The 20,959-nt window shown below is 37.5% G+C and overlaps 1 protein-coding gene across 10 annotated transcripts in view; it reads right to left on the bottom strand.

Moving 5' to 3' along the window:
* Nucleotides 1-20,959, bottom strand: part of SYT1 (synaptotagmin 1) — a 518,336-nt gene that overhangs the window by 114,543 nt on the left and 382,834 nt on the right. For all 10 annotated transcript variants that reach the window (XM_070254462.1, XM_070254465.1, XM_070254461.1 and 7 more), the window contains 2 exons: nt 20,349-20,516; nt 17,153-17,320 (listed from right to left, as the gene is read on the bottom strand). In XM_070254462.1, coding sequence (XP_070110563.1) covers nt 17,153-17,320; nt 20,349-20,516 — 336 coding nt within the window. The remainder of the gene's footprint in view (nt 1-17,152; nt 17,321-20,348; nt 20,517-20,959) is intronic.

The raw sequence follows: 20,959 nt of genomic DNA, 5'->3' as shown, positions 1-20,959 counted from the left end.
CTATGACTTCGTTTTTTTATTGTTTTTGTCTAACTCTCCACTGGGAGTTGGCTGCCTGTGGGCACTTGCCCAGGAAAGTTAGCCAGGGGCTCATACATGGAAACTCGCGTTGCTAAATCAACTCCCCGAATCTATCGCTGCAGTCCAGAGCTTCAGGAATCGGTTTCTGCTATTTTTCACTGTCAAAAATTGATTACTTTGGAGGAGACTGAAAACCTAAGTAGAACTGATGCCGCTGTTTGTCAAAGCGATTGTGGAGGGTATGTCCTACTGTGATAGGTCCTATGAAAATGCGGGGAGAGATTAGAAGTTAAACAAAAGAGAAAGTACACAGAAGCCCTGATTTAGATTGATGCCACAGCTCTTATTCTTTCATGGCTTTGCTTTTTAAACACCTTCTTTGATGAATCACAGCGCTGCTGGATCTCAAGAGAGATCACCTTGTCTATTCCCTTACCTTGAAGCAGCATTACAAATCCATGCCCCAATTCTTACTTTTAAAAACCCTCTGGAGAGGCAGGCTCTTAGCTATCTGTTTCAACATTTAACACTGCCAAGAGGGTCGTCTTTGGTTTCCACACCACATTTGAACGTCTTTCTTTTTATTTAGACTTCAGTGGCTTCAGAAGGTCATTGTAAGCTGCCTGAAATGGATATTTTACCCCCAATTAGTGGACAGTCAATGCTTAGTTTTCTCATTCCGAGAAAGAGATTCTAGTTCTTCTATTATGAGAGTCCAGATCAGACAAGAGATTACCAGTGATGCCACAGCCCTGAGACTTGAGGGAGGAGCAAATTTGGTTCAGAAGGCGAGGGCTGGGTCCCACCGGCCTTTAGAGCACATGAAAGTGTCATGCAAATGTGAGGCAATGCTAATAATATTCACTGATACACTCATAAGAACAGAGATAATGTAAATCTTAAACATTACTTGTTTAACGATCTACATTTTTGGGGACAAATATGAGCTAATAAAGGTCGAAATATATGGAACATGAAGGATCATCCAAACAGATGTAGCTTTAAGTAAAAATGTGAGTAATCTCAGTTTTTTAACAGGAAGGATGAGCCGTAGAAGATGATATCAGTGGCAGTTTCCATTTCGGGGTAGATTAGCCCTCAGTTTTCACAATCTCAGAATATGTTTGAATGATTTATGTATTAAGCCCTTTGGGAGATTTTAGCTTGCCATTTATAAAACCTTTGTTTAGGTATGCCAGAACTTGCATTTAGGAAATGAACTATTTCCATTCTCAGTTCTGAAATCAAGTACATATGATTTTTTCTAGAAAGGAGGCATTCTGAGGCATTTTCTTAGAGATTGGTGGGGCTACTGTACTGAGAATGGCAAGGGTCGTGGGAAATAACCGCATCAGGGCCAGAGGGAAACAATGGACTGCGCTCTCCCTGTTACGCTTCCAGCCTCTGCTTCCCGCTTTTGGTCTTGGCACTCTCACTAATGGCTGGGTGAGTGGCTCTGTGTTCCACTTAGAGGAGATCACACGATGTCTCAAGCATTATCTTTCAGTAGAAATTACACATGATGAGCTGGGTTTTGCTCCCAGTTACTTAAGTTCTAGCCTAGGGCACTGAATTCATAATGTGCTGGACATGAGGATCTGAAAGAAGGTTTGTCCTTGGCAATTGTGGACTGGGTTTTTCCATGAAATCATCCCCTGGTGACTTGTACAACACATCCTGGTAAACATTTTAGACCCAAACCAAGTGCCCGGAACAGCAGCTCTGGCCTAAATCAGCCGTGTCAAACATGTCCCATATCTTTTCTATCTTCAGGTTCAGCACTGTTGTATATGGGGTAACAATCACGGGAATAAACAATTTCCTTTCCTGTCCCAAAGCAAAAAAGGAAGAATGAGATTTCAGACTGTATGTGTGTCATTTAAATAGGTGCCTTTTTGATACTGATTACTTCTTCAAGAAAAACACCAATCCATTTGTCAAAACAGAAAAGGCCACCATAGTCACGTGCTATATTTCTTTCATAAGTTAATTATCAGGGGCCCTTATACTTTCTTCAGCAATTCCCAGTTCCCAATGCTAGGAATTTGATGTGACGTCACTGTTCTAAAGGAAGTTAAAAATAGGATAAATAGTAATACTATGGACTTTGAATAAGGCAAACCATTGATTGAAATGTCTGGCCTAGTTGTGTGGTTTCAGACAAATTTCTTAGCATCTGTAAGCCTCAGTTTCTTCATTTGCAAATTTGGCTTATAGTTTGTGAGATTTAATTAACGTATTTAATTATTGCAGATTTAAATTAAATTTGTAAATTACTTTTCCTCCCAACAGAAACGATTAGCAATTAGAATCACAAAATTAAGAAATCTCTGAAGAGCCAGCAGGTAGAAGAGGTTGGGTTTGTGGGGGTGGTGGCGAGAATCAAGCTCTCTAGAAAGGACCTGATAGAGATTCTGCCAAAGCAGAAAGCCAGGTCTAACACCAACTGATACAGGCGTCGAAAGTCATGATTGAAAATGACAACAGCCACTGCCCATTTAATAAAGGCTATTATCCTGCTAAAATTCAGACCTGACATAAAAAGCGTTAAAAAATTTTGCTAAGTTGTATGTCAAATTGGTTGAAACAATTCATATAAAGATGACATGAAAATCTTCAGGCAGGAATGCTACAATGTATTCTTCAAAATATTAACTATTTGAATTTGAAGAAAGGGTAAACTGAGGACTGGATGACGTGCATTTAGTAACCATCTGATTTTGTAAGATGTAGCTTGTGCTCTTTCTCTCTCTCTTTCTCTTTTTCTCATAAGAGGTAGAGTTTTGAAATGGAAATCTAGGAGGATGGTTAGTGCCATATTTCAAATTGTAGTACTTTATAGGGGAATCATCCATTTTTGGCAGATTTATTGCTCTTTAAAAATTATTTTAGTAATGACAAAAAATTGGCCAATTCTGCGGAGCTCAATGTCTTATCTTCCCTATAGGGTTCTAATAAGGAGCTTCTTCTATTGCTTTATGAAACACAGGGACTTAGAAAACTCTAAGAATACAAAGATATTTTGTTTTGCAAAGAAATGTCTTTATATTCAAGTATAGCTAATTAAATACTGTCTGCAGCACATTAAAATGTTTCATTGCAATGTGGAGATTTCGCAAAAAATTAAAAGTAGAAATATCACATGATCCAGTTATTCTACTACTGGGTATTTATCCAAATAACTCAAATAAATAACTCTAAAGATATACGCACCCATATGTTCATCACAGCACTATTCATAATAGCCAAGACATGGAAGCAATCCAAGTGCCCATCAACAGATGAATGAGTAAAGAAGATGTGGTGTATATATATATACAATGGAATACTACTCAGCCATCAAAAAAGACAAAATTATGCCATTTGTGACAACATGGGTGGACCTTGAGGGTATTATGCTGAGCAAAATAAGTCAGACAGAGAAAGGCAAATACTAAATGATTTTACCAATATGTGGAAGATAAACAAACACACAGATGCAGAGAACAGATTGGTGGTTACCAGGGGAGAAGGGGGTGAGGCAGGGCAAAACGAGTAAAGGACTATACAGACATATGCATTGTGACAGACAAAAATTGGACAGTTGATGATGAATACAATGCAGTCTATACAGAAACTGAAATATAGTGATGCACACCTGAAATTTACACAATGTTATAAGCCAATATAACCCCAATAAAATAATTTTTAAAAATGGTCCATTAATCTTTGATGTTTTAGGATAACTACAAGATAGGATGTCCAACTCCACATTTATTATACTTGGTATAAGGGAAGTTGATGGAAGAGATGGAAGCAATTATTTCCTCCTTCCAGGAACTTGAAATAAAATGGAATGGAACAAATCAGAAGATGGGGACTAGAGACTTGAAAACAGAAACATGTGTATCCTACGTAGAATCTTTCATAGATATATCTGTTACAGAAAGACTGAACCAAAAAGCTTGGGCGCAGCTAAGAGACTTGAGAATAGGAAGGAATGTCGAGTGGAGGCAGGCTATACAGCTCTCCCTTTGCACAGTGTGGTGGTGGCCTTGGAGTTGGGAGAATGGGAGTAAGAGAAACAAACTCTAGAGTGTGACAGTGTGTGTCTGTTCGCAGACATCACCCCTAGCAAAGGCCCTGTAACCTCTTTCTCACTTAGAGACAATCTCATGATGAATGAGTCTTTGGAGTCAGACCAAAGTCTGAGTTTCAACCCTCCCATTTCCTGTATGGCTTCGTGTTATTCCAACTTCTCTGAGTTTTAGCTTCTTTGTCTATAAATTGGGGATACTAACGGTGTCTACCCCATGGAAATGTTGTGTTACCTCATTTATTCCTCACACTTAGCACAGTTCCCGGCTCATACAAATACTCAACAGGGTGAGTTTAAATTAAAGACAAGTTTGTGCTTTACCTGATTTTTCCAGGCAATAGAGCTTTGAAAATAGTCTACCATAAAGAAGCAAAAATATCACTTTTTTCCCTAAAATTAGGCAATCCTGCTGTGACACTCAGGTTCCATAACCTTGATGTCATTTTCAAACATGGCTTCAATATAAACAAATCATCAGCATGATAGTGCTTGGAAAGTCAATGTCTTCAAAAAGAAGCCCACATCTCTCCTCAGACTCCAAGTTAAACATTGACATTGACTTATAGCAGGCAAGCATTTCAAAGGCTGCCGTCTGCATCCCCTCTTTGTGACTTAGGCTATCAAAAAATACGTTCTAAAATCAAAACACAAAACTCCAGACTCTTGACCTATTTTAATATTCTAATCTCATTCTATTTTTACTTTTTGACACAGAGATACAATTAAGAACAAGGCTATTCTTGACAGTGCTGGTTCCTGAAAGACATCGCCTCCCCTTTCTTTAAACATTAGCAGAAAATGAAAATTCAGGGAAGCACCTTGTCAGAATATTGATTTATTCATGTAGAAATAGCACCTTAAGTGGAAGAGCAGTTGGTTAACTTTTGGTAAACAACAACCTCTCATGACATTCCGGAGTGTTTGCAGTTTAGAGGATGAAGAGACTTGACTAGAAGTGTTTTCAAAAAAATTTTTTTTCCCTTCTGGTGCAATTGTCTATGGAGCCTTCCCCTTTAGTCACAAATGCTCATCTCTATACTCTGGTGTTATCTGAAGTACAGAAAATTGTTCTTGCGTATAAACTAATTATGTTCCACAGGAAAAGAAAAACACTGATTTAAAAGGTAGCTTTCAGAAAGGATGTTGAAAGCAGGGGCTCATTCCAGGATGAAAGGCATCGCCTCTAAGAACACTGCCTTTTAAGCATTTTAAAGGTGTACGTAGAGGGTTTGCCTAAGGCTGGATTTGCTGCGCTCTGGGTTCTCTTACTGCCCAGTGCTCTCTCGTGTGGTCCAAGCCAGAAGTCGGCCAGCTCCTGGAGCCCAGGAGAAAGACACCCTGATATACATCCCTAGTTTGCAATCTTGCTGTGGTACATCTCAGGGAGAGCATAAGTGCATGTTATTAGCAACTTGGGGGACATCTGAAGTGTAGCAAAAAAGTAATCTAAATGGCTTATTTGTTCCCTCAGTTCTCATTCTGAAGAGACAAAGAAGAGAACAGAGAGGAGATAAAGGGGCAGAAAACAGCAAGCACAAGAAGTTGTTTTCTTTGAAGTAGATTGACAGAGAATTCTTCCCTCGGCTTTCCAGAAGCTCAGGTGCCATTCCACTTGACCTTTGGGCACTTGAAATCTGGAAAGGTGGTCAGGAGTGAGGGAGAGACCCTGGCCCTCACCGGCCCTGCAGTGAGGGTAAAGTCCTCCTGAATCTGTTAAATGGTACTGGGAACAATAGAATTTTCTCCCACGAAATAAAGTGAGTTGCCACTCAATCTATCTTACTTTAGGAATTCATTTCCCATTAGACAGACCTGTGTTTCAAAAATAACTTTTTAAAGGCCACGTCTTGTAGGATTACAGTGACACGCAATGTGCAGAATAGGCAGATCCATAGTGAGAAAGCAGATTAACAGCAGCCCGGGATGAGGGGTGGGAAGGGGAGAGACTGTAAATAGGCACAAGCTCTCTTTCCTTGGTAATGGAAATGTTCTAAAATTATGTTGTTTTGATCATTGTACAACTCTAAATTTACTAAAAATCATTGGAAAAAATTTCAAACATGTCAGTATCTATTTGACATTTTTCAGCAGCATTTTACACATAAGGAAATGAGGCTCAGAGCGTTTGTGGGATTTGGACCCCGAGTTCTGTTCTTCTTTGATCCATGCCACACTTTCTCCTGTGAGCTAACTATTGTGATGTGCAAAAGTAGAAAAAACTAACTTTACCTTCAAGGAGCTTATACTCTACCCGTGTAGACAAAAACACAGGCAAACAAGGCATATTTCTATGTAATAGCATTATGTGGACAGGCACTTACACTTAGAGAATAGGGATGTGTATAATGAAGTGCCAATTGTATGTTACAGCATCGACAATAAGCTGCTGAGGTCAAAGATCAAGGTGATGCGAGCATCATCAGGGCGGCTAGTGAGAATGGGAAGAAAACGCTATTGAAACCCATACAGTGAGTATCATAATGCATTCCTATATAGACTATTACCTGGGGTCCTGGTTGTTTTAGCTTAAAAAAGCATGATACCTACACTTACATGTGGACTAGCAATTCCAGGTGAAATGGAAACACGTGTCCACGGAAAGTTGTCTAAGTACATTTATAACAGTTTTATTCATAATAGTTTCAAATTGGAAACAACCCAAAAGCCCATCAACAGGAAGATGGATAAATAAATTGTGGTATATGCATAGAATAGACGACTACTCAGTACTAATAAGGCATGAACTCTGGCAGCAGGCAATCGTATGAAGGATGTCAAAAATATGCTAAGCAAAAGAAGCTAGGCACAAAATAGCATGATTCCACTTATATTTAATTCAACAAAAGGCAAACTAACCTATGGTGAGAAAAATCAGAACAGACATTGCCCTTAGGGACTGGGGCTGGGGATTGATCGCAAAGAGGCACATGGGACTTTTTTGGGGGGTAAGAAATGTTCTGCAACTTGATTGGAGTGGTGGTTATATTGGTGTATGCAACTGTGAAGACTCATTGAACTGTGCACTTAACATCTGTGCATTTTATTATTTGTCAATTTCTACCTCAATGAAAAGAGGCATGATATTGCTAGAAAAGGTCCAGAAGAGAGCAAATAAATGACTTAGGGAATCTCAGAGGGACAACTGTTTGAAGACAGACTGCAAAAAGGATTAGTTCTCAGGTTCAGAACAATGTTTCTATATCAGAAGAATTATGCCTAAAACTTCTTACCCTAAGGGAGAGTAGACTAGTAGAAAATGGCTTTGGAATCAGAAAAACTAGTGCTTGAATCCTGAGTTCTCAATGGCTAGCCACATGGCCCAAGTCTAGCTTCTTCACCTATCGAAGGGGTCTGAGTACTGACCTTATATCAGGAGGTGTGGAGGTGAGGAGCATCATCTTGGAGACAAGTGCCCTGGTTTAAAGGGAGACTAGAATATTTTGAAACATATCCCTAAACCTTTGAACGGCATACCTGAGTACTACTTCAAATGGGGCCCCAGATCAACTTAGAACACGCTTCCATGTCTGGGTTTCAGTGCCTGAAACTCTTTCTTAAAGACAGCTTTATGGAGATGTAATTCACATACCATAAAGTTTACTCTCTTAAAGTGTACAATTCAGTGGATATTAGTATAGTCAGAGTTGTGTAACCATCACCATGATCTAATTTTAGAATATTTTCATCACCCCACAAAGAAACTCATATCCATTAGCTGTCATTCCTCATTCTCCCCCACATCTCCCTCCCTTCCAACTCCCAGCCTCAGGCAACCATGAATCTGCTTTCTGTCTGTGTGGATTTGCCTCTTCTGGTCCATCCATGTTGTAGCGTGTCTCAGTACTTCATTCTTTTTTACAGCTGAATGATATTCTACTGTGTGGATATACCATGTTTTGTTTAATTATCAGTTGATGGAAATTTGAGTTCTTTCCACTTTGTGGCAATTATGAAAAATACTCCTATGAATATTCCTTTACAATTTTTGTGTGGACATGTCCCTCCATTTTTCTTGAGCACATACCCAGGAGTGGAATTGCTAGGTCATATGATGACTCTCTATTTAACATCTTGAGAAACTGTTAAACTGTTTTCCCAAGTGGCTACACCATTTTACTTTCTCACAAGAAATGCATGAGGGTTCCAATTTCTTCACATCTTCACCAACACTTGTTATTGTCAGTCTTTTTGATTATAGCAGGGCCTTAACTTTTAGTACTTTTTTGTGGTGTCAGAGTGTAGAGAAGTGCACAGTCATTGGGGCCACACTGTGGTAGTACCATGTGCCTTGCAGGCATGCTAAGCCTTACCCTGGATTGCCCTTTGTGATCTCTTTTCACACCCCACAGTCTCTCGTACATGGAGTCTAAGCTCAAATATCCTCCCTTTCACCAAAACCGTGTTTGACAGTGTCTTCTGAACTCTTAGTCTGTCTCAGTCTCCTTACAAAAGTAAGGATCTAAGTCTAGTGGTCAGAGCAATGCTTTTTCAGCTGGCAAAGAAATCGGGGCTCTGATCAGTGTTTTCAATAATACAAATTACTAGTATTTATTGAGAGTTTATTAGGTGCCAGGTATTGTTCTAAGTGCTTTACGTGAATCATCTCATTTAGAGTGTATCACAACTCATGGAGATGAGTAATATTAACCCCATTTTACAGAAGGGGGAAGTAACCAGCCCAAGGACACACCAGTGGAGTCATGGTTGGATCCGTAAAGGTTGAGGTGAGGGCCAGAGCTTTAATCTACTTGCAGTACTGTCTCACCATTAAGTTATGTTTGACTAAACTTAGTGGGTCTATCTTCTTCACCACTGTATCTCTATAAACTAGTATAGTCCTTGACTCATGAAAGAGGTTAATAAATATATGCTGAAAAAATGAAGGAATAAATTATTTATTTTTAATATTTAAGGCCTCTTGTTTATAATTGAAAAGAATTTTAGCCATGTTTAACACAAGTAAGTTTGCGTGTGTATGTGTGTTCCCTCTCTCTTTCATCCTTTAACTATTGAAGCTCTTTTATCAGCAAGTCCTCATTCTTCTCCTTTATTCTGTAGTACAAATAGGATGACTCATTGCCGACATTTCATCTAATTGCAGAGTAACAGACTGTAATGGATTAAAGATTTCACAATGCAAACATTTGGCCTGCTCAAAGTGAGGTAGGAGTAAGACAGAAGGTAAAAACATTTAATTTGAAGCATTCACAAACAAGATAATAATAATAAAAATGGTCCAAAACATATGATGAACTCACCAGAAAAGATTACACTGTAAAAGATCCAACTGTATGGAAGATGGAAGACACGACAGAACAAGATATTCTCCTGCATTGATCACATTGCTTACCACTCAAAATCCTTTTCACTATTTCAATAATAAGAAAACCAGATGTAGGCAAGAATGCTCTTGTCTGTATCATTTTTCTCATTCTACTTTTGTTTTCTATTTGTTCTCATTTCAACTCCCACTCTTCACTTTCTGCTCTGCCAATCCATATTCATGAAATCCATGCTTCCAAGCCACCTTGCTCTGCCTTATTTAAAATTCAATTGAAAACTCTCACTCCTTTTAGTCTTTGAATAAAAAGAAACACTAACACCTACATTAGTATCTATCAAAACAATTAAATTTCCTTGGCACTCATGTATCAGAATTTATATCTCCCAATGATGATTTTTCCCATAGTGACCTGTTGAGAGATCATGTAATGATGCTACTAATGCTCAAAACATTTTGGTCAGAGTTAGAATATAAGTCTCACAAGGATATCTACCTCATTACTTTGCCACAGTAACTAAAACTCTTTACTCAATTTGATCATCAACTCATAGTCCATACTTCACCTTAAATAGTTTATGGCCATTTCAATAAAATTTACCTTTTAAAGTCAAAGGCAAGCCACTACCAAGGACAGAGAAAAGCACACATTGTACACTGAGAGAGACTTTTGGAGGGGGAGCTGGAATTAAAAATATTTTGGGCTACATATAAGCAATGCAACTAGAACAATAAAAGATGACTTCCTAGCGGCTGGCCTCGTGGCTGAGTGGTTAAGTTCACGCGCTCCGCTGCAGGCGGCCCAGTGTTTCGTTGGTTCGAATCCTGGGTGCGGACATGGCACTGCTCATCAAACCATGCTGAGGCAGTGTCCCATATGCCACAAGTGGGAGGACCCACAACGAAGAATATACAACTATGTACCAGGGGGCTTTGGGGAGAAAAAGGAAAAAAATAAATCTTTAAAAAAAAAAATGACTTCCTTGAAGGTGATATGACTCACGATGCATGTTTGTTAAAGAAAATTTTCATTTAATTCTAATTTGTCCAACAAGTTAACTTAAATATTTAAGTACTTTGGATATTCTAGGCACAGTACCAGACACAGGGGATAAAAAGGTACACAACATAGACCACATCCTTGCATTCACTAAGCGTCAGTCAAGTAAGTGGCAATATGGCAGAGTAGAGGAAAAATGCTTTTGGGAGTCAGAGTGACCTGGGTCTAAATCTTTGTTCTGTTGCTTGTTTTTTGGGTGGCACTGGGCCAGTTACATTTTCTAATGTGAAAAATAAGGACATGAAGAGTTACCCCACAGAACTGCTCCGAGGATTACATGAGGTAATGTGAGAAAGGCAGAGTAGAGTGCTTGGCACAGGGGCGGGTCTAGCTTTCATATTCCAACTCTTTTCCTTGGGAAGAACAAGTTTCACAGGCTTTGCTTAGTGTCTGCATCTGGAGTCATCAGTCTGAGATTTAAGGGACAAACTGTCACTACACTACCTCATTCAATCTTATTTCTCAGGGTATCTGTTCAAGCTTTCATTCCACCCTTACCTGGGCCTGTCATTGGCGGTCTTAGCTCCGTAAACTTGCTCTTGATGATCTCTTTCCTAACGTCTGGAAGGCAGTCTCACTTTCTTTCTGCCTATTTAAATTTTACTCAGTTTTAAAGACTAGTTCGCTTTTTTTCAATTCTTCCATGCAGCCTCCCTATCCACTCTTTTTTTTGTTTAAAAACGTACGGTACATTTTAATTTATACTTCTTGTTTGGCTCTCTGTGGAGCTTCTTTTGTTATTACTTTGCATTATGAAATTTTGCTACTAATATTAACCATTTCCTGTATGCGAATCTTAACCTTCCGTTTTATACACTTTGCAGTGCTAATTTCACAGATATTCGATATATGTTTTGAGTGAATAGATGGGAATTTGTATTCTATTTAATGAAGTTTTTTTAAATGGAAAACAAAATCCCTTTGCCTTCATTAAATTCATCAGCACTCATGAGTGAATAATAACATGTTTGTACTAATGAGTTCCCTTGAATTTCAGAGCTTTATCCTGGGCAGGAATTCATGCTGAGTATTTAGGAAATATTATCAATAAGAAACAAAAATGCCATAGCTATTTACTGGTGGGGGTTTTTTTGCTATGCTACATACATTTATAATGTATTATAACATTTGAAAGGGAAAATATATATGTGGACTTTAACCAGTTGCAAATTGTCAAAACAAACTGACCAAATGTTAAGATTTCGAAAAACAAACCAAAACTGAGAAAAACTGGTTTACAACAATTGTTTTTTGGGTTTTTTTGGGGGGGGGTATTTAAATTGGATTTACAGCTATGCTTTGGGGCTAAAAGACTAGAGACACTGTTTCAAGACCACGGTGAAATGGAAAGAGTGTGGGCTGCGGACTTGTGTTTGAATGTTCGCTCTGGTGTTGGATGTGTGAACTTGGACGAGTTACTTGGACTTTCCTGGGCTTCGGGTTTGTTCCCCCCTCATTTTGTAAAACAGATTTAATAATGCCAATTTTGAAGAATGTTGTGAGAATTATTTTGGTTGGCACCCAGTGGACTCTCAGTAAATGTAGCTTTTATTATTATTATTTGTGTTTATAGCTTAGTTAGAGAAGTTGAAGTAGCTTTGACGAAAATTAATTTTGGAAACAGGGGAGTTGGGCTGGGAGCACAGGTCTTTGGGCAGTTATAGCTGTCAAGGGGAGGGTGATGCCGTAGGTTAACTATCACAATGGGGGCACAATGAATGTCATCAAATGGCGTTTTGAAAATGCCCAGGATCTCTCCCCCCACACTTAATTCTTTAAGTTAGAGTCTAAATTTATATCACTTTTTCTAGGGGATTCACAATAAAAAAAAGTGATATCAAATTCTCATTTAGAAACTCAGTGAAATGAGACTTTGGTTTCATCCCTTCGTACCTGAAAAGTCTTTTTAAGTAGAAAGGCAATCACATTACAGTCCTATGCACTAGAGGCATATTTCAAGTTGTTTGCTTTTTCCTATGATGTTCTTAGAAACCACGTCATGAAGCAGACAATACTTATTATGCATAAAAGTACAGTTATAATTGGTGATTGAAATTCTGACCGAAGACTCAGAATAAAGTAATCCAGAGCTATGGCCAAAGATATTTCAAAAAATCAAATCCAACTCTACTTCTGTAATAGTTTAAAGGGAAATCACTAAGTTTCAAGTCCCACAAAATGCACACAAGACACTAAGTACACTGATATATGTCGTGGTCTTAATACATTAGAAAACAATTCAATATCACTACATCATATCTGTTATGTTATAAATTTGACTAGCAATAAATATTCTAAATATGATAAACTTAGATTTTGTTCATGTTCTTTGAATTCTCCTTGGAACTGATTCTTTCCTATTTCCCTCTGGGTAAATTTCCATGTTGCAAGCCATAGACTTACATCATAGCTTTAACTAAATCTGAACTTTAAATAAAAGTTAAATTAAGCTAAGTCACAAGCTCTCTGTGCATCATGGAAACAGGATGAAAAGAGGGTTACAGAAAGGAAAGAGATACTGAATAAACCTTTACAAAAAAAAAGTGAGAGCAAAACTATCACCATTTTCATGACCATCAACAAAAACAACAGCAACAATGATTTTGCTGAGCATCTATATCGCCTCTCTTTTTAAGGCGTAGACCAAAAAAACCAAACAGGAAGTAAACCATTTTCATGATTTGGGGCTAAGATATTTTGTTGATGGTCTTTCAGAATACTTTAGTCTTCATTTGTAAAACGGGAACACAATTGCTATTATTAAAATGGACTTTAAAAAGGGAGTTCTGAAACATCTCTCATGGTAAAAGAAACACCTCTCCCCATTCATTCATTCAAAAATATTTTTGCACACCTACTGTGTGCTTGCCTCTGTGATCAAACTTGGTTTCACAGTGGGGCAGAATAGATATGGCCACTGCTGGGATGCACTGACAGTCTAGTGGGGAAGAGAGACAATGAACAAGTTACAAAAATACAAATAAGGATACTTTCCTAGAATGCTATGGATCAAAAGGAGTGTCTTTGTTACATTTCTCTAACGTGATAGATTGTGAGCGACAAGGAAGTTTCTTATTGACAACCACGTTTAAAGTTCAGTTTAACCTTTTATAAGGATCTCCATTCAGGGCATTGATTTGCTGTGCAGACATTCTTGAAGGGCGCGAGTTACCATCTGACTGCTAAGTGTACTTAGAAACAGCGCCATTTCTTTCATGATCCTTGCACAAAAAAGGTGCTATAGGAATTATGACTAACCTACTCCAGAGAAGTATCAAGTAATTGACCATTGGGAGCTAAAACACTTTTGTCATTTGATTGAATATGTATTCTCCAAATGCTTTTCTGTGAAGTAAATGTTTTTCTAATTAGGCTTAAAAATGTGAAATTTTCTTGCAAAATTGATTTTCTATTAAGGCACTAAAGTAGTTTCTCTTCCCTTCTGCCTGGGTACTAATTAAATTATGTCCCAACTTGTTTTAATTCAGCAATCAATTTTTTTTCCATTTGCACTGGATTACAGAATCTCATTTAAAAATCACTCTTTAATGAATTCTGTACAAAGCAGAGGTGACAGACTTATTCTCTAATGGAGACAAAACAGTACTGGTCAAGTTATGAGACAGATTTGCTCAAAAAAAAAAGGACTCGTATTCTGATGGTTTCTATTTCTTATGCTGTTTTTAGAGATAAGTAGTAGTGGAAGGCATTGGGATGAAAAATAAATTAGGAAAAAAATGCTCAAAGAAAAAGAGTCTAAATGCTTTGAAGATGTACTTGATGCTGGGGTGCAGGACTAAGACAATTTCTAAAACGATCATCAATAAAATTTATCCCAAAAAATGGAGTCACAGCTATTGTATACTTGAAGTAATTAAGTGAAAACATTAAATGAACGCATTATTCTTAAAGTCTGAAGGTCTTAAAGTTTCAGGTTTGACTTGTGGAGGGCATGAATAAATATTTTTGAATGATTAAAAGGAAGAAAATCTCAAAAATCCAGCACAGACAGCCTGAAGTTATGCATACCAGAAGCCTTTTGCAAATAGAAGAATTGTATATTCTGATTATAGAGGATAACTTTTGAGGCCTTATACTGAAAAGGGGAAAATTAAGAAAAGAGTTTTATGTGTAACCATTTGTCGACTCAGAGGATATTCATTTCTGTTTTAAAGAAACAAAAGGAAGATAAAGGTTTAGCTGTTTGCCAGGTCAAATTCCATTTTCATCTGATGGGAGGTGAGGAGGTGGAAGGGAAAAGAATGGTCAGTCTTGCAACATAAAAAAAAAAAAAATAGCTAGTGAACCTAAACCAGTAAGGTGACTTTGAATGTGTTAGAGAAACATTATCAAGTCAGAATGGAAACCCCACCATCGATGTTTTCCCCAGGGGCTAGAATCTAACAGTGGGAACCGCATGCTTGTTAGGGCTCTTCCTGGCATAACTTCTTTCTTCAACACCCCCTATGTTTTAAAAGTGTGTTTAGAAACTTCCAGATAAGGCTCCTTCCCATTTTTTCCCCTAAATTGCATGCATTTTAATTGGTCACTAAAATAACACATAATCCTATAACTTACATAATTGCTTCATCATCTTATGACTTTTACATTTTTAACTTTCTGGCCACAAAGTCCTTCCCCATTCTATCAACATCGCAAGGTTGGAGCTCAGTGGGTTGGATTCAACCCGTTAAAATGCAAGTGTCTATGCCAACAGACTTCTCCGAGTGGTGGTTCCTGTCTAGATTCCAAAGCTGTTTCGTAAATCCTTTTTTCTCACTTTCTTTAGTGTCTTTCACTTGCTTGACATTAAAAATAACATTTAACACTGTCAGACAAAAGCAAACTAAAATCATGAACAAAATTGCTCATGCAAAATGGAAAAACAATTTATTTAAAATTGTGAGAATTAAAGCCAATCTAAGACTTCAATTTATTCACACAACTATAATTTTCTGCAGTTAATGGACAGCAGCATGAAAAGACAGAGCACCTATCAGTGAGAATTCTTCAGATATAAAATGTAATTGGAGTCTCATTTCATTTATTATGAGAAAGTTTATACCTGGTCTAGTCATCCAGAGATACTCTGTAAGCTAGACATCTGTTTTATGAGGTTTCCTATATCACGTTAAAGGGAAATAGTCACTCAGCTGAAAACAAAAATGGAGGTGAGCCGTGTAAGCCAACCACTGGGCAGGTGGGCATCGTGAAGCACAAACAGAGCATATTCTGATATTCAGCCAACAAGCCAACCAAAACCCAGTGAATTAATAAAAACCAATCAGTCAATAAACACTTATTATGGGTCCACTTTGCCCCCCAGCTGCAAGGAATTTAAACAAAGCCAAACATCTCAATAAAATGAAAGAATTCAATGCAACAGATTACTACTTTGTTAAATGATAAGAAACATTATGATTGAATGGTTGAATGTTTGTCTTTCCATATAGATGTTTGATTTAATGTTGATATTAGTTTACTCATAGGGAAGAACTACTAATAAAAATCATAAAATTAAAAAACTCAATATTATCCTTGGGCTGTTCTTGAAAATCCACAGTAGCGCTAAATTTATCTTGATATCCAAGAATCTAATTTTGACTAACTTATTTGGTTATGTACGCTTCCTTCCAAAAAGAAAGCAAAGCTTAACTCAAATGATTTTGACTCCTTTGGTACAACCAGATAATAGTTTTAGAGCACCAGTAAAATTCAATTTCAGCATAGCGATCAACAAGCGTGTTCTAAAACCTCACTTCAGGATATTGGTCCTAGAAAACCTTAGGCTGAGAGGATTCCCAGGTGACGGGCTCGCCTGAGTTTCTCTGAAGGCTTGGGTCACTCTGATCTCTCTGGTGGCCCCAAAGTGACCACATCTTATGGGATCCTAGGGATCCTAAATGACAGAGGCTGTTGGCAATCCGTTGCGTAGTTATAAACGCATGTGAAGATCCAGAAAATGGCTGGAAAAGGAGTTGCTTTAGGAATTTAGAGAAGCTAAGAGTTGTTTTCTTTTCCAGTATCAGCCAGTTGAGACATTCGCACAGAAAAATGCTAGTGCCAGGCAGGTGTAGCATAATCAAATAGCATTGATTATTATGTTATTTAAATTCACTAAGGATATTGAACGTCTCTTTTTAAATCGCAGTAAAGTCCTGGGCTAAACTGTTAAAACTGGGAAAAACAATGTGAAGAGTACTATAAAAATGCGAGTCATTTATAACATGGATTTAATATCAGCCTTTGTGTATTATATTCGATGTTTCACCCATCATCCTCTGATATTGTCAGGAGAAATGATGAACGGTCTGTGATATGCAAAAATAATCAAGGAAAAAGTGCCTTTTTATTTCTATTTAATAGCTACACAACTTATCTAGAAAACACAAAATTATTGTGAAAAAATTCAAAGAATAAGATAATTTTTCACTGTACTTTTAAAGAAGTAGGTGTGTGTATGTGTGTGTGTGTGTGTCCAGGGAGTTGTCTATAGGTCTGGTACACAAATCTTTCTCTCTTCTTTCAAATAATACCCAGAATACCTGTATACTTTTTAACGAGTTATGCAATCTGCTGACCCTATTCTGCCAGCTGTGAGCAGCTGGAGGCCCACATCACCCTTTGTAAAGAGCATCTCTCAAAGGTTATTATGTGAGTAGCAACTGGTGAGTGCAGCTTGTCATATTAGAAATGCTAATGTTTCTCTTACCTCTTCCTTCTCGGCACTTTGCAGATCACGCCACTCCTCAGTTACGTGACCGAAATCCACTGTGTTCATGGGGACTTTAAATTCGCCAATGATGTCATGCTTGGAGAAACGATCAAAATCATACACAGCCATCACCAGGGTTTTGCCACCCAGTTCCGAGTATGGAACCTAAATAAAAAGAGATGAGGATAAAACATCTGGTCACAAAAGTGCTTAGAAACATGTTCCTGGTTAGTGTCTAATTTTAATATTTATGTTGGATAAACAGAACAGGGAGATAATTGTGCTTTTGCTTTTTCTTAAATTGAATCATTTGACTAGCCGCTTCAGGTTTAAATTACTTGCGAGAAGATGGAGAATTACTATAGTAATTTACCACTTTATGCCAAAGTTCTAGAAGCTGTTAGTATTATTAATAATGGATCCTACTAGTAGTCATACTATACACACTTTAAGATTAATACAAGAATAAACCAAGCAAATTTGACCATATAAATGTTTTTTTTGTAGAACATTTTGCTGTTATTGTTGTTATAAGTTACATTGTGAGAGCATAACTTGCTCAGGGGTAGATAACTTGTTTCAAAAGTTGTATTAACTCTTTCAAGCCATTTGGAAGCCATGGTTTACTGAAGCAATGATTTATTAAAAGGCATGGTAAGGAGTCAGAGACGATTTACATGAAATTCACGAAGCGCCTCATGTACTCCCTAAAATAATTTACTGATTGACAAGAACTGACTAGAAAATTGATGTTTTGAATATCAAGAGTGCATTATAATACAGAGCTTCAAGTTCATTCTTAGGTACGACACTCTTTAGGATGAGTGGTGGCAAAAGGCCAAGAGCTGATGAATTCTCCAGCTGTTCGAATATGTCTGGGACAGATGCTATGGGCTGGGATGTTTCTTAGCGACATTTTTAATATTCAGGAAAGGCAGTGCAATCCAAGTAAGCTACACTTCAGTAACCGGGTAGAAATGCCTAATTAAGAAATTGTTTAGACTTGTATTGAAGGTTTGATCAATTTTCATACACTTCCTATTATTTTATCAGTGTAAATGGTTGTCTTATGCTCCAGCAAACATTTCTCAATTAACTCTGTATATTAAGAAGGGAATGAGAAGAAAGAATATTTGACCACATCATACAATAAATTTTAGTTTTTCCAAAGAGTTTCTCTTTTGTTATTTATTTGTCATCTATTTGGAATCTAAAATATTACAATTAAAAACTAGGCACAGTACTTTTTCCATTTTAGAAGAAAAAAAAATAAACCCTTCCAAAGAGCTGAATTTCAAAGGAAGACACAAGAAATTTTAGAGTAGGGATAAACTCTTGAATATTTAATCTTATTTCTGAAATCTCTCTAGATTTTTTGGAGATTGTATTGAGATAGCATCAGCCAAAAACCTGGGCTTGGGGTCAGATAGGCCCAGGCCTGGGGCAAGTGAATATACCTCAACTTTTTAATCTATCAAATAGTGATGATGATAATAGTGTCTATTTCACAGGGCGGTTTGAGGCTGAGTGAATATATGTAAGAAACTTAGCACAGGCTTGGCACACAGTAGACACTTAGCTTTCATTCCTGTGTCATATTTCCTATTGACATTTCAAGATGCATAATCTATGTTGTCTGTCTACTGGATAAAGCAACCAATTCCCTAGAAACAGTGGCATTTTTCTTAAATGTATCAAAATATATTGTACTTTGGATTGATTTATGGTTTGATCAACTTCCTTGAAATAAAATAAAACCTGATAACATTTTGTAGGCAATTTCAATAATTATACTTCTTCAAGTCACAGAAATTAATAAAATTATTAGTAATAATTTGTTTTTAGAAATAGCATACAGGTAACTCAAAACAAAATTAATGCCCCCACAATATTATTTCAAATAATTTAAGAATCTGCTTACTAAATTATTGTTAGAGACGGCTGACCTAAATTAAGATTAATACATAGTCAAATAAAATGATTGTGATTACCATTTGCAATATTTTTTTAGTTTTATTTTTGTTTTACGTTCTGTGGTATATTAATCATACTGACTAGCTCTTCATAAGCTAAGTATTTCCAGAATGTTCTTACTGCTGGGTATAGAACTGAGTATTAACCATTTCGGTATAGAAAACATAGATTTTAAACAAGATTATTGACAATACATTAGAGACTTTTGTCTTAAAACTCGAAAGTTTCAGAGTGAATAGAGACACTGCTCCTTTACAAAATTGAAAACAAGCGTTGAGAAAATGACCCCTGCCCTCAGTATCATTCATTTCTTTCATAAATATTTGTTCACAGGAGCATATGCTGTTGCTAAGGCTGGCTGACGGACGGGTGATTTTGAACTAGCCTACTGGCATATTCACAGACATTTCATTTTTCAGAAATGTACTGCTTTAAGTAACGCATTAAAAAAATTTCACATATTAAAGATATGCACCCAAAGAACTGGTTTTATGCATGGCTTCAAGAGAAGAGCTAGAGCACTTCACGTGCAGAGAAGCCTTTGACCTGCAGAGCATGTTTTCTTGTCGAGTTATTACATGGCCAGAATCCCTCTTTGCTATTCCTTGTCAACCAAGGTGTCTCACCAAGATGAAGAGCATCAAGGACGAGGCTAGAGTAAAGGAAAAATGCTAGAAATGCAGAAGAGCTATGTTCACATTCTTTTTACGGATAGATTAAGAGGAATGGCTTTAGAGTGCTCAGTTTGCCCCGTGAACACAGAACTTTGCAACGAGAGTAGTATCTATTTGTACTGTTTAAACGATAGAACATAGCTTACATTATTTTGTGATTGCAACAGAGTTTAGCTATTTTCAGGAACTCTGAAACTTAGGAAGATAATTTCATTATTCCTTTGGCTTTATTTGGGGGCGGGGGGAGAGGTGCCAGCCCACTGGGACGCTTGAAGCCGACCTCACTTTTTAGACGTGAATATGACATCGTAGTCCTACTCCAGTCTGCAGTCCACTCTGAGATGGCCGAGCTGAATCCTACTTTGACCAAATCTCAGGGCAATAAAGAATCCTCACTGGGCTGAAGACAAGAATTTTAAATATTCAGAATAGAATTATTTGTGAGGCTCTGCACAAGCAGTCACGTGCGTGTCCATGGGTGTGTCAGGGTGAGATTGGTCTTGAAAACAAAAGAGGACAAGTTACTCCTAAGTACAAAAAAATACCTTGAAAGTAAATTGCTCATTGAAGACAGGATTAAGGGTCTTTCGGTGGACTTTTGTCTCAAACTTCTTCTTTTTATCGGGCAGCAGAAACACTTTCACGTAGGGATCGGACGTGCCCCCCATGTCTAAGGCGGGCAGCTCGGCAGCCTGGATGATCCCCACCAGCAGCTGAAATGAATGACAGAATACAGCAAACGCAAATGTTAGTGGACACTGAAAAAGATTGATCTGTTCACGATGCTGCATGTTGTGATTCTCTCTCTTCCTCCTTGCATTTAATAAACGCTTATTGTGTTACGAATCTGAATGCAGAAGGCAAATGAAGCAAGTTATATAGACTTCAGAAACCCAATTACGACAGATGCAGGCTCTGGGAAGCCTGGTTTGAAGCACAAGGAGGCTTTTAAAAGGTTGCTGATTACAGTTAAATATGGAATTCATATTTGCAAAAGGGTTGCAATCAAGTAACTTTCCAGTTGCTAAAAGCCCTTGTGCATTATTTTTCTTTCCAGGGCATGATTTGTAAGTGGAAATAAATTGTTAAACAATCACAAGTCTGTAATTATAAAGCAGGAAATTTTTATTTTGAACCAGAGCTTCAGAGCAGCTAA

The sequence above is a fragment of the Equus caballus genome, chromosome 28, assembly GCF_041296265.1.
Source record: "Equus caballus isolate H_3958 breed thoroughbred chromosome 28, TB-T2T, whole genome shotgun sequence".
NCBI classification, from domain to species: Eukaryota; Metazoa; Chordata; class Mammalia; order Perissodactyla; family Equidae; genus Equus; species Equus caballus.
The sequence above is the reverse complement of the archived record's forward strand: the minus strand, read 5'-3'. Positions and strand labels throughout refer to the sequence as shown.